This window comes from Xiphias gladius, chromosome 3 (genome assembly GCF_016859285.1).
Source record: "Xiphias gladius isolate SHS-SW01 ecotype Sanya breed wild chromosome 3, ASM1685928v1, whole genome shotgun sequence".
Classification (NCBI taxonomy): domain Eukaryota; kingdom Metazoa; phylum Chordata; class Actinopteri; order Istiophoriformes; family Xiphiidae; genus Xiphias; species Xiphias gladius.
This window is the reverse complement of record NC_053402.1, coordinates 9,960,905-9,977,188: the sequence shown is the minus strand read 5'-3', so window position 1 is coordinate 9,977,188 and position 16,284 is coordinate 9,960,905. Positions and strand designations below refer to the sequence as shown.

Below are 16,284 nucleotides of genomic sequence, written 5' to 3'. Positions count from 1 at the left end.
CACACACACACACACACACACACACACACACACACACACACACACACACACACACACACACATACAATCACACACTCCCTATACATTAACACACATTAATACACATGAACAAAGCACATCATGTACACAACCTCTGTACACACCCAAAACACATACACACGTACAGTAATTACCCCAAATCACCAATGCTTTTTAACAGATTACATTTTTCTCAGTAATTACAACCGCCTATGTTAAATTGTTCCCTGGGCTGAAGGGAGGGGTTGCAAGAATAACAGAACAAAAAGAAATTAAAATGAAGATTAGCAGGACGTGACTTATTCAGCAGTTAAATGATGGACGATGGCTGATATGAGAAAAGATGTGTTGGCAAAATATGTTCACATAAATTCAAATTCAAAAAGGATGTACAGATGGGGAAAGCAAAGAAATGTGAAGAAATACCACAACATGTCTGTGAGAAGAAGCAGCAGTGTGAATGCATGTCAGCATATGTGCATGAGCAGGTAAAAGGTGAAATGAGCCATTTAATTCAGGATTTCAGATGTCCGTGACTGTTGATCCAGCTACTGTATATTCTGTGTTGTTGATGGTCAGCCTGCCACTACAAATTACTTGCTGTAAAACACACAGGCACATGTAAAAAACACACACACACACACAAACACACACACACACATACACTCCCGCTACACATTTCCCCACCTGACTCTACAGTCTACACAACAAGTTCAAGTTATGACCACAAGGGGGGCTGAGAGAAAGAGAGAGAGAAAAGAAACTTTAAAACAACAACCATGAAAGATTGAGCTGCTAATTCAGCTGCCAGCAGCTCCTCTGGCCATCAAACCCCTCTGAAACCATGTTTGACTGCACTCTAAATACTATACACACTCACACAAGCACACACTCACGTACACATAGAAGAAGACAAGACACCCAGCAGGCACGCAGCTGGCCACCAATGATGTTGATATTTGGTTGAATGTAGGTTATGACATCGGGCGACCAAAATTTAAATGTCAGGAAAACGTCCAATGCCAACGTCAATTTGGCGTAGAATACTGACAAAAGCTGACATTGATATTTTGTTGGTTTTAAGTTGTGCTGTTAAGTTACCAAAATCCAGCATCTTCCAAACGTCTCCTCTAATGCTATCTTGACACAGAATATGGGCAAAAATCTTTTTTTAAAACCAAATTAGGCAGAGAATAAGACTATGTAAACACTAAGTGGGCTAAATCCAAAAATGCTACATGTGAAACTGCCATGTGTCTGCAGCACATTTTTAAGTCGTTTCATAAAGATCTATTCAAATTGAAACACTTAAAGGAATAGTTTGACATTTTGTGAAATATACTTAGTCACTTTCTTGCTGAGAACTAAATCATAAGATTAATACTATTCTGGATGGTAAATTTTTAGCTACAGCCAGCAGCCAGTTAGCTTAGCTTTGTATAATGAAAGAAAACGTCGACGTGTATTTCCCAATATTCTTTTAAAAAGGGAAAACCACAGTGGTTTTCCACAATATGAAAACCACTTAGTCTCTTCTTCCTCTCCCGGTCAGCACGGAACAAAATTTTGCATCAAAACCAACTTCTGGGAAGCAATGGGACAGATACGACCTGGTTACGCCACTGAATCCCAGCTCATTAAACTTCTGTTCACTCTCTTCTTTACCCGCCGTGATCACCTATGCCTCATTTTAATGATTCTCAATTCATCATTTGCATAACTTCTGTTATATAACAACTGAAGAAGCATAAATTTTATTGTGAATGATAAATACCACCTGGCATTTCCAGATTTATCCACACTGAAGGCCAAAACATAAAGTAAAAGATTCCATTTAGCTTGCTTAATGTGCACATAGTCGAAGAGGAAGACAGAGATGAAGAACCAGTAGGAAGACAAGTGACAAAAGGAAAGACGAAGACGAGAGCAAGAAAATTTTGAAAACAACCATTTGTGTCAACTTGTGCCATAAAACTGTGGTAAAGAAATGCATTTACTCGTATCCTCTCATTTCAGACATTAGTGCTAGTATTTTTCAAATTAATTGATAACTATTGTTCTTTCCTAATACAAAAAAGATTCTGCTGCTTGTCCTCTTACTGAAGGGGATACATATGTTGGGAGTGATGTGTAATATTTTGGAAGTCCAAAGTTGTAAACGAGCCCTTGAAAAAGGATTTCTAAAGATCCAGCGATCAGGAGCTGATAACTGCACAATAAAGCGTAACCTGACTAGAAATCGCTGACTGTGCAGATGTTCAACCTCAGGCAGGTATGCATGACTGTCTTGCAATGAAAGTAACTAACATTAACAGCAGAATAAACAGGGGATGATAAGTAAAAACAGCTGCAGCTTAACATTTGGCCAAAATTGTGCTGTAGCTCTAGGGATGATAGTGTCGGTTCGTTGGTCTGTTTGTCAGTCTGTCGGCCCAACAGTTTTGTTCAAAGTGATATCTTGACAGTTGACCTTTCGCTTACCCCTGTCCCCCTTCTGTTGCTATGTGTATCCAGCACTCTGTTCTAACAAGGCACATAATGCGGTTTATAATAGTACTGGGGGCAAATTTACCACTCGCAAGTTGCAGTAATTTTTAAGACAATGTGTCAGATGATTAATGGGAGCGGAAAGAAGAAAGTGCCGATACACAAATCTGTTTTCAGTTTTTGTATTTGTTTCTCTAATTTTTTTTTTTTTTTTTGGTGAGACATTGGATCATTTGAACATTTACTGAAATGAAACCATGTGAGAAGTATAGAGGGAAAATTCACTATTTGGTGGAGGTTTTGACAACTCATAGACATCTGAAATTTGACTCCGACTACACAGACCTCAGAAGCCAAAGAGGTTGGAAACCACTGGTTTAATCTTTAACCATGTGTTTTAAAAGCTTGTTATATTATCCATTTTGTAAAAGCTTCACCTTGAAAGTAAGTAGTGAATAAAGCTGTCAAATAAAAGTAGTGCAGTAGAAAGTATATATATTTCCCTCTGAAATGTAGTGGAGTGGAGGTATACAGTAGCCTAAAATGGAAAAATACTAAAGTAAAGTACAAGTACCTCAAAATTGTACTTAAGTACAGAACTTGAGTAAGTGTACTTAAAGGTAGAGAAATCCACGGCTTGATAGGCCTGCTGTGCCCGGTTGCAGTTGCTAAGGCTGTGATTGGTCAATCGCTTTCTCTGAGAACAAACACCATCCCCAGAGAATCTCAATGATTTCGGTGATCCCCCTAACTTTTCAAGCTTCTTAAAATTGTTGATACGCCCTGACCTTTACAACATGCGGGTAGTTCAAGTAAGAATAAATAATATGCATAAATAATCTCAAACAGAAGGTGACTCATGCATGAAGGATTTGGTCCTGTCTTTTCTAAAAGGGTGTTAAGATCCATTTATTGCTTCTCTGTTTCTACATTATGTGCAAAATCCCTTCTGCTTCCACCTGTTTCAAGGTCCCTGTGTTGCAATTGTTAAATAAAAGTACATTAATAATACGTAAGAAAAAGTGGGTATAATTTATCCAATTTTCTGAGTCAAACCAATTTAATGCATTAGGACTTGAAATAAGCTGTATTCTTTCAGAAGAGTTATTTACAGAAAGCTGTAGAAACAATGCTTTCATTGAAGCAACCGGGACACTTCAAGGCAGAATGGAAGTAGGGCATAACCGGTGCAGGTGTTTCCTTATAATCAATGAAGCATTATGCAAGCTATGGATATGCCTTGAAACGTCATTCACACAAACACACACACACACAATTAACCAATATGCCTGCACCATCGACTGGTCTGTTACGCCATATCCTGTCAAGCATCCCCCTCTAGTGTTACACCGTTAGAATGCAGTGACAGCGATACAAAGTGTGAAGTGTAGATCAGCTGTCTCTTCTCATCTCCCCTTTCTGTCCATTTGTCCAAATTTGCCTAAATTGTGAACAAATATCACAACTGCTTTTTGTAAATGAGAGGTATATCACTATAATGTTAAACCTCTTATTTTTTATGTTGCTACGGACCTGGGTTATGAGCATGCATTCCTATGCCCAAACAAAATAAAATATGGCATGTATGCAAAACATCCGATTTACTTGTGATAGATGGTAAATGATAAGTTCCTTGAAGTAACTGACTAAATAATGGTTAATTCCAGGACAATTTCTTCGCATTTTGCCTCAGAAATTATCAGGAAAACAACTGCATTCCTAAGATTGGTATATTTGTTTCATTATGTAAATATTAAATAACAGAATATTTCAGTGTAATTCATCTGCAGTTCCATCTATGTACTGATTTCCAAAATATGCCATACTCAATTGCTAATCATTGCAAGTAACTTGAGAGTAATTTAGAACGAGTAATGGTTCCTGGGCTCCACTGGAAGGGTTGATAGAGGAATCACTAAATTGTAACCACTACGTCTAGTATGCTTACACTTAAAGGAACAGCTTTGGGAAATTAGTTTATTTTCCTTCTCGCCCAGAGTTAAGAGTTAGAAGATTGATATTACGCTCATATCTGTACTGTAAATATGAAGCTACCACCAGCAGCTGGTTTGTTTAGCTTGTAGCGGTCTGACCATGCTTAGGTGTCAGTATACACATGACCCCGGAGTCCTTTTAATTGTCGGATTCCCAACAGTAGGAAGGATGACTTAAATACGGCGCAAAATGCCTGGGGTAGGCTGAAGAGGAGAAACTTCTGGAAGTTACTCTGCGGGTTTTGTTACTTTCATACAGTGTGTGTGATGAAGTGTGTATCTTTATGTGGCAAAAATCTGAAAGTCAGTTTGGGTGTACCGGCACGTAGCTGTGAGTCCTTGTGTAAATCCCTCCAAATATGCCAAACCTGTGTATCGATGTCTTTGCCAAATCTGTGTGTGTGTGTGTGTGTGTGTGTGTGTGTGTGTGTGTGTGTTGGGAGGCACCGATGAAGTGGAAACACTGTCAGTATTTGTGTCAAATTACACCAACGACTACACAAGACACAGACAATCGATCGGATCCATCTTTCAGTCATTTCCCGCAGTTATATCTGCTGCATTTATGTTCAATAGTTACACGGAAAATAGTGGCAACTGCTGTCTAGCCTGCTCGCTCAGTGGGACTGACATATTTGAGCAATATCAACAAGCTTTACCAGGCTGCAGGGAGCCAGCCTCATTATTATTACTAACTCTCCAAAGATGATTTATCCTCCACAGCTCTAACAATTGTACTCCAGTGCCTATTATTATCTTTTTATAAAGTTTTGTGCATTTCTGATGTCAATTTAATTTTTATGATGGACTGTCTCCGCTGCCAGCACTTCTACAGTAACACACATTACTGTACCATAGCTGAATGCATGGGGGGCTCAGCTCTCAGCTGAGGGCTATTCTAGGATCAGCTTTATGTCCTGTGTGATTGGCGTCAAAAATGAGGCATTGCTAGTATTTGGGGGGTTTTTTTGTGGGGGGGTTTTTTCCGGCTTTTAAAAAAAAAATTTATAGTGTTTAGGTTCATTCTCTCTATCGAGATTTTGCCTAGAGCCTCTAGCATGTCATCTTATAAAAGGAAGTAGAAAAGGAAGGAGAGAATTGGGAGAAAGAATGGAGACCTGTCTGTGCATGCAGTGTTCACTCGTTTCTATGGAAGATGAGTCCCACAGTGTGGGAGTGTCCCCACTACCAAGTATATGGAATAAAACAAGTATAAATATTGAAAAGAAAATGTAAAAAAAAAATTATTATAAATTGTATAACTTTTCAAAGCAAAGTCACAAAGAACTTAAACTGGGAAAAAACTAATTAAAACAATTCCAGCAAAAAGTCCGGCAAATAAACGTACACAGACTGAACAAGCAACCTAGAATAAAGTACGATAATTAAAAAAATAATAATAATAAATAAAACACTTGAAACAGTGGAAATGGAAAAACAGAATTTTGGCCAAACATTAATAAAACTCTTTTTTTTTTTAAAGAAGAAAAGAAAAGTTTTCAGAAATTATTTTAAAAATGTTACTGGTTGTTGTTGGTTGTTGCTCTATCCATCAAATATATACATCTCTTTAATACTCATTTTAAATGCTTTTTCCTTTTGACAATAAATTTAAACAAACATTTAAATTGCCAAATTTAAACATTTAAATTTGGCACCAAGTCTTTTAGGCAACTCTGAGCCCCCAAATGTTGTCTGGCCAAATTCAGACAATGAATTGGACCCCCGTTTTGAGTTCTGTCAAAGGCATGTTTCACCTCTGCTGCGAAGTTCCTCAAGTATTCACTGTACGTGACTGTATCTGTCTTTGAGTTGATTTTATTGTGATTATTTAAGAAGATTTTCTTACACCAAAACAGTTTGAAAATGCTTAATGCCACTAATGTGATATAAATGTGGTAGTGTCGTAGACTTTAATTTTTGCTTGTTTATTGCTAGTGCTGCATAATACAACACATTAGAGCTTTGTGGTGTAACACGGACCTTAGACCATATAATTTATAAACAAAGTTCACTGGTTTTGAAGGCCAGTAAACAGATTTTTTTTCTAATTAAAAAAGTACAATTGTGAATCCTCTTTTGTACTGGTTTGAAATGTACTCTGCTTGATGTTCTTTCGGGCCCCTGTTTATTACAACTGTTAATTAAATGTTATTTTTTATTTCCCAGACTTACTTTATTCTTATTTATTGTTTAATTTCTAAATACCTCTACCGTTTAGTCTTTCAGCAACTAATCTGTGGATTAGTAGAAGTGCATGTTATGTGCATTTTAAGATTCATTTCCATATTAAACACTGTACAACATGTATTGTATCAATGTCTTTTTATGTAGCCATCAGGGATTAGCCCTTTCTGGCTGTACATGCAGTATGACAGTTTCACAAAGACTTTTGATTACTTTATTTTACAGAGGTAAATTGATCCCTGAGCCACAGTGAAACCAGGATGGAGTGGTTCAGTGAAAGTTGTGTGGACGGTGTACCGGTGGATCAGTTTATCAGGAAGGACCTCAAAAAAGGACAAAATACCTGCTGGCCAGTCCAGATACACTCCCATGGTACTTCTGCGTGTAGAGCAGTACATGAACTTTAGACAGGAATTGTTATGACAAAATGACCCTTCATCAAACCAGCACCAAGATTTTTCATTTCTTCCAAAAGAAACTTCACTTGAACAGTCTGCCACCCTGTCTATACTTTTGTATGCCACTCCAACATCAGCGGAATAGCACTCAACCTCCCAGTAATGGCGACCTGTCAAACCTTCTTCACACAGCACCTGATAACTTTCAAATCTGTCTGGATGATCAGGATATGGCTGCTTCTCTACCACCCATGTTGCCATTTTGTTCCCCTCTGTCAAAATTATATTCACACTTGCTGTGTTAAGGTCCAGAGTCAGATCACAGGCATCTGCAATTAAGACAGAGGAAACAGATTAATTGGACGAGTAGTACCAGTGTGTGAGCGTGGTTCTTGATCTCTGATTGTTTTTGTCAAATCTTTTATCGTCAAATTAGCGATACCTTAACATTTGTGTCAAACCATTCTGGACAATCTGAAAATGTTCTGTTCCTCAAACTTAAGACAAGACTGTTTCACTGAGTATGTGGAGGTTTTTACCCAGGAACCACAACTATTTATTTGACATGCTGACATTTAAATTGCGTATGTGAACATTTGGTCTCATCAGTTCTTTCCCACATCTGATACTTGTTACTTTAACCTGTGTAACTCCAGTAGAGAATAAATGCAGACTAACCAATACAGGCTGTGTGGTATCTGATTATCTCTGTACATTCGCTCATTTCTACGGAAGCTGAAGAACTGTAGAAGAACGGAGTGTCACTTTTTACAAAGAGCATCGTACCACAGAAAATAATCATTTCTGATTGGTTGGCAGATTTCAGTCTCCATCGTTTTTGTATATCAGGACCCCTTTGTTGTGTAGTAAGTTGAACTTACGTACCGTTTCATTGATAGCACCTGTCGTGCTTCAAAATGCATTCATTTGAATTGATGGTAAACCGTGTTATTTGACAGTATTAATTCCATAAATGTGGATATTGTTACAATAATCTTTTCATACAACTGAACTATCAGTGTTTGGGTTGGTTTTGTCAAGTCTGCATTCATACTACCATCACTTGGAGTGTCAGAATTTGGACATGATAACCATTTATTCATCACATTTAGCTAACTTTTTCAACCATTTTTTACTTTTAGCTGTTTCAACCATTTATCCATTACTTTTCACACTACTATTCGATTTTTAACCATTTATCTTTGACATTTAAGCTGGATGTCTGTTTCAACTTTTTATTCACTAAATTTAACAAAATATTTCAACCACTTATCCATTACTTTTGACACTACCTTTAGCTCTTTCACCATGTATGCATCTCAGACAGCCATCTGTTTCAATTCCATTACCTTTAGCTAACATTTCAACAATTTATTTATTAGTTTCAGCTTCATTTCAACCATTTCCACTCTGTTTAGCCAAACATTATAACCATTTAACGATTACTTTTAGGTTTTTCACAATTTCTTTACTACCTTTAAGCTTTCTATCTATTTCAACCATTTATCCATTACTTTTACCTAGCTATTTGAAATGTTAATTGTTTTAATTGTTTTAGACCTCACTGCTTGTTTGTTACTAGTTTTGACAAATCTCTGTTGCAACACATAATGATCAGGTGTTGCAACTGACTCAGTATGTGGATATTTATTTTTCAACCAAATTGTCATTTCTATTTATTTGAAAGTAGTTGAGCAAGTACCCCTGGCTGGGAATCACTGACTTACTAAATAAATAGCAATATAGCACAGTGATACCAGCACCACATAATTGGCCTCCACTTAACATCACATCCTTAAATCTTAATTTTAAAGATATTTTAAGAGTCTTACACTGTCTCAGTAGCGTCAAGTCAAACCAGCATTCTTCATTTTGGTCCACACTGATGTTAAATAGAGGGACAGAAGATAAAAACAATAATATTGTAACATATGCACTTCAAATCAAATGAATAAAGTGAATCATGCAAATTAATCTTGGAATAATGATAAAAGTGATAAAATGGTAAAAGTCTGTTGGAGCATACTTGAGTTTCTCCAGACTGCAGCGCGAATCCCTCTGTATTTCCGTCAGCAGCTGGACTCCTTGATCTGCGAGGTGATTAAAGCTCAGGTCCAGCTCCCTGAGGCTGCAGTGGTCAGACCTCAGAGCCGAGGCCAGAGAGCGACATCCATCTCCTGTCACTTTACAGAACGACAACCTACAGAAATCAAACAAGTGACATTTTAGGCGCTTGGTAGATGCCCTTATCAGCAGAAATTTTCACTTGTTAACATGACACGAGCCCCATTTGATTAGTTATTTATCAGGCTCTCCCTTTGCTGACACGTCGCACCATGTATCACACAAGCTGACATATTGAGAGACGGAGGCAGACCAAAAGAAGCACAGTACCTGAAGCAAAGTGCTTTTATGCTTCTATGTTAGCATTACTACATCTTTTGATTGTTATCAAATAATTACCTGAAGAGACTAAAACATTTAAGTCATCCTGCTAATGTAAGAAAATTGCTCCAGGGCAGAAAACACATTACCCCTTCGTCATAATAGCTTATACATGAACATATGCAGCTCATGTATCACAAGTCCTCACACACACATGTACATGTAGATATATTTGTAATATCAAATAGTAAAGTGAACGTTATTTTGAGCTATTTGTTACACTGACCTTAGTGCTTTCAAACCACAGTGTGGGTTCATCAGTGCATGACAGAGTGCCATGACTCCTGAGTCCTGCAGGTCATTGTAGCTCAGGTCCACCTCTCTCAAGTGCGAAGGTTTAGAGCTGAGTGCTGAGGCCAACACCCGACAACCTTTCTCAGTGAGATTGTTGTGACTGAGACTGTATGACAAATGTAGGAATATGATTGAATTGCTTAACGTCGTACAGAATTTTTGAAAAATATTTACATATTTTAAAAAACACTGTTGTTAATTATTTACTTAGTGAGGCATATTGGTTTTTTAAATTGTCTATACATATGATCACAATTTAGTTTTTATGACTTAATGTGATGAGTCGATGTATGTTCTACTAAACATTCATAAAGTAGTGAAATTGACCTTGTTAGACATCAATTTGCCAATCAGCTTACTTCCTAACATGTATTGCATTTTGGTTCCTGTATTTCTTCTATTTTTGATGGAGTTGCAGCTGAGATTGAGACTTGTTGGAACAATCTTTTTTTTTTTTAAATGCAGTGCAATGTAATAAGGTTCTTTACCTCAATACCTCCAGTGAACAGTTCGTGCTTGCCAACCCAGCTGAGAGGATCTCCATTTCTGAGTCTTTAAAATTGGTGTAACTTAGTTCAAGCTCTCGCAGGTAACAGGGTGTGGATTTGAGTGCCGCCACTAACTCCTTACAGATTTTTCTAGTCTCACCATTTCGGTTCAGTCTTTTGGGACAAAGATGATAAAAATGACATTTACTTAGAAATATACACTGCAGATAAGTCACATCGTCCAGCTAATTCATTCAAAGACATCTGAACTGGCTGTTTTATTAGGACAAACAGTCCTATGATGTGGAAGAACTTATGTATCATTTCTGCCATATGACATAGCCAAGAAATCAGATTTAGAACCTTTTATTTAAAATTAATAACTTGTTGAGGGGAGCAATATGTCTGAGACTGACCTGAGCTTTTCCAGTTTAGAGTGGCAAAGCACAGCAGAAAGCAAAGAGCACAATGACCGCTTCAGTACATCTCCACTCAGCTCCAGTTCTCTTAGATTTGAGGTGAATGATTTGGTACCTGATACCAAAATTTCACACTCTGTTTCTGAAAATCCCGTACCTGAGAGACTACAAACACAGACGACAAAAAAACAGGTCAACAGACCAAACAACACTGACATTCCTGGGGCCATGCATCTGCCGGCATGGCAAACAGTTGGCAACGCTGGATAGAAGTGGACGCAGTAGTTAGTAAATGTCCCTGTTTGTTGCGTTTCATATTGTGGGGCTCATCTTCAGTTAGCTGGCTGAGGCTTTTCAGTCCTCTAGGATGAGAGGTTAAGCCCGCAGACCCCGCGGGCTTGTTTTTAAAGAACTTCAAATATGGAAATGACCAGCCATTGTAGGTATTTTACTGCTCGTAAGATGTACTAAATGTACTAAAAACAAAGGACAGAAGAAACGAAAAGACAACTAGCAAAACAAACACACAAAATAATAGTCTTACTAACCTCAGAGCTTCTATTTTAGAGTTTATCAGGCCATCAGTCAAGAACTTTATACCTTTCTCATAAAAGGTATTATTCATCAGGTGCAGTTCAGTTAGCACAGAGTTTGGCATTTGAAGAGCTGAGGAGATTGTTTCACAAAGCCAAGCATTGAGATGCACCCCTGAGATTCTGAAGATATTAAAAAAGACAATCATGCAAGTTCAGATGATGTTTTTAGATTCATACAATTAATTTGCCATGGTGGCACTATGCTAGCATTATACTGTGTACTTGTGCGTGCAATATGTAAAAAAAAAGAACTTATTATCGTTTACTTTCCACTGTAAAATGAGTGCCAACAAAGTGACTGAATGCAACGCAGATACGAGTATACCACAGTTTAAGTAACCAACTCACCTTGCTTTTCTGCAGTTCCTCACAGCTGGGACAAGCCTAAAAATACCTTTTGCTGATGGTCTGTATTTCTTCAGGTTGAATTCATCAAGAGGCGTATTTGACATTAAAATTGAGTCAGCCAGAGCTGAGCACTGAAAAGGGGAAAGCTGTGTTTCTGGATCATGATTTGGTCTAAGATACTGCTGCACAGTATCATATAGAGAACTGTCTTTCAGCTCGATCAGGCAGTGGACAAGGTTCAGACATCTTTCCGGTGAGCAGTCGCCTAAGTCTATTTCTGTTAGACTTTTCCTGATTTCCTCAACAACTGCAGTGTGTTCCTCTGTCTGCTGAATCAGGCCTTGCAGCAGTCCATGTGTTGATTGTAGAGACATCCCAATAAGGAACCTCAGGAACATGTCCAGTTCTCCTGTCTTTCTCAGAGCTGAATTAGCTATTGTGATTTCAATCAGCTCATCCAATGGTAGATCAACTGGATCTGCATCCAAGATAGACTTCAAATGTTCCTCAGACCCTTTTAGCAGGAAATCCTTGAGGCTTAGAGAATCAATTTTTTTAGTTGCAAAACTGTGGTACACAAACAAAGCAGCAAAATACTCCTGAACTGTCAGATGCACAAAGCAGTAGAGTTTCTTTCTGTTGAACACACTCTCTTCTTTGAATATCTCTGTACACAAACCACAATGAACCCCAGCTTTGTCTGTGTCAATGCCATATTTTTTCAGATCATTGACATGGAATATGATTTTGCTTTCTTTCAGATGTTCAAATGCCATCCTGCCTAATTTGAAAATGAATTCCTTATTTGACTTGAAGATCTCCTCTGTATCTGACTCATCCTGGTTGTCGTACTTTTCAGTAGCTACTTGCATCTGAATAATAAGGAAGTGTGTGTACATCTCAGTAAGAGTTGTGGGTATTTTTATGTTTTCATCATGAACGTTGTTGCTCAGCAGCAATTGCTCAAAAACTTTTGCCGCAATCCAACAGAAGATAGGTATGTGACACATAATGTATAAGCTCCGTGACATTGTAATGTAGTTAATGATTTTTTCAGCAACGACCTTGTCCTGAACCCTCCTCCTGAAGTACTGTAATTTTTGTGGGTCATTAAATCCTCTGACCTCAGTCCACTGGTATACATACTGACGAGGGATGCGCTGAACTGCTCCCGGTCTTGAGGTTATCCAGACAAGTGCAGAGGGAAGAAGATGTTCCCGGATGAGGTTGGTCACCAGAGTGTCCACTGATGATTCCTCAGTGGCGTCTGTCAGTCTTGCGGCTGTTTTGAAATTCAGTTGAAGTTGGCTTTCATCGAGACCGTCGAAAATGAACAAAACTTTGCGATTAGCAAATATTCTTGAAACTGCTATTTTTTTAAGTTCTGGATGGAATTCTCTCACAAGTGTCTCAAGGCTAATCTTCTTATCTATGACCAGGTTTAGCTCCCTGAATGGTAGTACAAATATGAAGTCCAAGTCCTGATTGGCTCTCCCATCTGCCCAGTCAAGGATGAACTTCTTCACGGACACAGTTTTTCCAATGCCAGCAATTCCCTTTGTCATCACAGTTCTGACAGCTCTCACTTTTCTTCTGTCTTTCCCAGGTGACACACTATCTTCTGGTGTACTTTTAAAGATGTCATTGCAGTTGATCTTTGTGCCCTCAGCTGTTTGAATCCTTGCCTTATCTTCAATCTCCCAGATCTCATGTTCTTTATTGACATGTTCACTTTCTCCCTGTATAATGTGAAGCTCTGTGTAAATTTGGTCCAATGACTTTTCATCTTTAGGGTTTCTTTCTGTGCCTTCGGACTCATAGCTAAGCCTTTCCCTCAGATATGCTTTGTGTTTTTTGATTATTTCTCCGACAACATCTTCTGCTGCAATGAAAGAGTTACAAAAACAGTGATATCAAAACATAATCAAAGAGGTTTCTTGAGAAATACAGTTATATTTTTGAACTGTGTAGTGCATTTGAACTTGTTAGTGTATTAAAATTGAAACAATGTTTTATCACCAAGCTGTGCCATTAAGAAGGGAAATGCCTGGGTCATTGTTTTATGGCTGTTTAGTGTCTGAAATTTTAAATTATCATTATAAACATTCTATTATCATTATGTTTTAGACAAAGGCTTCAACAGAGGTCAACTCATTTAAAAGACTTCACATACTTTCACATGTTGCTGGCTCAATTTCCCGAAGGATTCTGAAAAAGGCAGATTTGGCTTTTGTAGAAGTAAGGGCGCCGTAGAGCACCCTCATCTGCTCCATACTGGTACCGGCAGCCTCAATGTTGGCATATATCTCTTTATGGATCATGCGCTGCTGGTGCATCTCATCCACTATCAGCATCACTGAAGTGACGCTCTGAATGAGGTTAGCCCTGTTGTTGTCCACCCAGTAGGCTTCTTCACAAAGATAAACACATGATGGCACAGGTCATCATGACAGCATCAGATTTTGGATACTGGTACCTATTTTACAAGTATGCAGCAGATTTAATGGCCTCTAGGGCATGTACATAATTTTCTTGTGATTGGCATTTTGTGATCAATTAAAATCAAGATAGTGTTTGCTCCTCAAATTATTAATTTTAACTCACCTTTCTCCTCTATGGTGACTGGAGCAGGATCATGTGTTTCAGAGTGGTGAGGACTGGGAAAAAAAAACAAAAAAAAGACAGCTATGTTTTACAGAGTTAACAATGCTTGTAACTATTAGCATTTTATCTCTCTTTCTCTCTATATATATATATATATATATATATATATATATAAAATACATACTTATTTATGTACATACAAAAATACTGTTTTAATGTGAAAATGATGCAAGTCTCACCTTGTGGTGTTATCTTGAACGACAGCGTACTCATGAGCCATAGTGCTGCACTTCCCACTACAACCATTTTCTTCAAAGGAAGTCTCTTCTTCTTGCCTCCTTAAAGTCTCCTCCTGCAGAGATGACCGTCTTTGGAGGAGAGGAGACTTTTCTCCACTTTTCACAATAGTGGAAACCTCACTGTTCTTTTGGTCGAGTTTGGAACGGTCCTTTTCCTTTATATTACCCTTCCTGAGTGCAGAGCATTGGTTCCCCATGGTGTTATTCCTTCGGTGACAGCTCAGGAAATCTGTCATTTGGTATTTAAATGGAAATAAGTACGACCAGTAGTTTGTGTGTATGTAAGATATCTGACCAGACTATTCATGCATTTTTTGTATACATCTCAATATCTATAATTATTTATACATACATACATACACACATACACACACAGACACACACACACAAACTGGCACAAATACTTTAAACGTGTTGTTTTACCTTTGTGTCCGAGGGCCTGTGGTAGGCTGCAGCAGTAATAAAATCCTGTAGCATTTTGAATGCCTATGGGTGTATCAACTTGTACTGAGAGGGACAGCTTTTGTCATAAACAGTAAGCGAGCAGTTGGTGGGCGGACCCAGTTGAGAAAATGTTCGTGTTTGTGTGTGTGTGTGTGTGTGTGTGTGTGTGTGTGTGTGTGTGTGTGTGTGTGTGTGTGTGTGTGTGTGTGTGTGTGTGTGTGTTTCTGGGGGAGGGAGAAAAAAAAATTGAAAAAAATTTAGGAGATCTCCCCCTTGCTGTACAGAAACTGCAAAACAGGTTTTTTTTCCTTTTTGAGTGGTACATATGTCTTTTTTTCTTTATCAAAATCATACGCTACGTATTTTGGACACGCCCAACCCCACTTTTTTCGGAGCAAAATCAGCCCTATTTTTAATGTTTGTGCACAGTACAAGTTCATCCAGGCAGTATTACATGTCTTCTTGCAAGAGAACTTATTCCCGGGTAAGCACATTGTCTGACATGGTCAGAACCAAACGTGATATATTAAAAGCTGGGCAGTTGGCAGCTCTCCTTTATTAATTATTAGCCAGACGTTCACTGAACTGGGCTGCGTTTTTGGTGTAGTGCTGTGTGATGCAGCTGTAGTATCACATCCATCTAAATTGTCTTTTGACATATAAACCAAGAAATAATGGTTCTACTATACTGACAAAAATACCAGGACAGTGTAGGTATCACTCCATCATCCTATAAAACATGCAGAATTATATAAAAGTCTGCACTAGCTACTTGACTGGCTTTACATGACAATTCACTGAAAATTAACCTGTGAATCAAGTTTATATGACGGATGATGATGAAGAATTATTGGTTTTGTTCAGAAAGAAAGTTGTTCCTGTCTTCCAAAATACACTTTATTATAAATGATTTAAATACCAGATGATACAAACATGTCTTAAGTGGTAAGCTTGATTACACAAGACTTGAGGTGACCTAAACCAGCATCGACTTCTTGACGTTTTAGAAGTTGCAGAATGTCGATTGCAAATAGATTAATCATTTGTAGGGGAAAAGTGAAACTACGCAGCACAGACTGAAGTCTATTCAAGTATCTTTTATTGCACAGACTGCATTTATCAACACTCCTTGCCTTTTATAGAGGAAAAACTTATCACTTAATCACTTGAAAATCATTTACAAAAATTTGGCAGCCGCTGAATTTAAGTGTAAACAATTCTCCATGACCTCAACAGAGGTCGGCCTCTTACAAATGATCTGCT

The 16,284-nt window shown here is 38.1% G+C and overlaps 1 protein-coding gene across 2 annotated transcripts; it reads right to left on the bottom strand.

The window, feature by feature from the left end:
* Positions 1-6,807: 6,807 nt before the first annotated feature.
* LOC120786100 (NLR family CARD domain-containing protein 3-like) lies at positions 6,808-15,113 on the bottom strand. 2 transcript variants are annotated; one of them, XM_040121221.1, is made up of 12 exons: positions 15,001-15,113; positions 14,518-14,806; positions 14,279-14,331; positions 13,848-14,084; positions 11,675-13,556; positions 11,279-11,446; positions 10,728-10,895; positions 10,312-10,485; positions 9,756-9,929; positions 9,111-9,284; positions 8,917-8,966; positions 6,808-7,413 (listed from the first exon to the last, which is right to left on the bottom strand). In XM_040121221.1, the coding sequence occupies exons 2-12, from the start codon at positions 14,772-14,774 to the stop codon at positions 6,896-6,898; spliced, it is 3,855 nt and encodes a 1,284-aa protein (XP_039977155.1). In that variant the 5' UTR covers positions 14,775-14,806; positions 15,001-15,113; the 3' UTR covers positions 6,808-6,895. The 2 variants fall into 2 exon arrangements, with proteins under 2 accessions (XP_039977155.1, XP_039977164.1); XM_040121230.1 differs by lacking the exons at positions 10,312-10,485; positions 10,728-10,895.
* Positions 15,114-16,284: the final 1,171 nt, after the last annotated feature.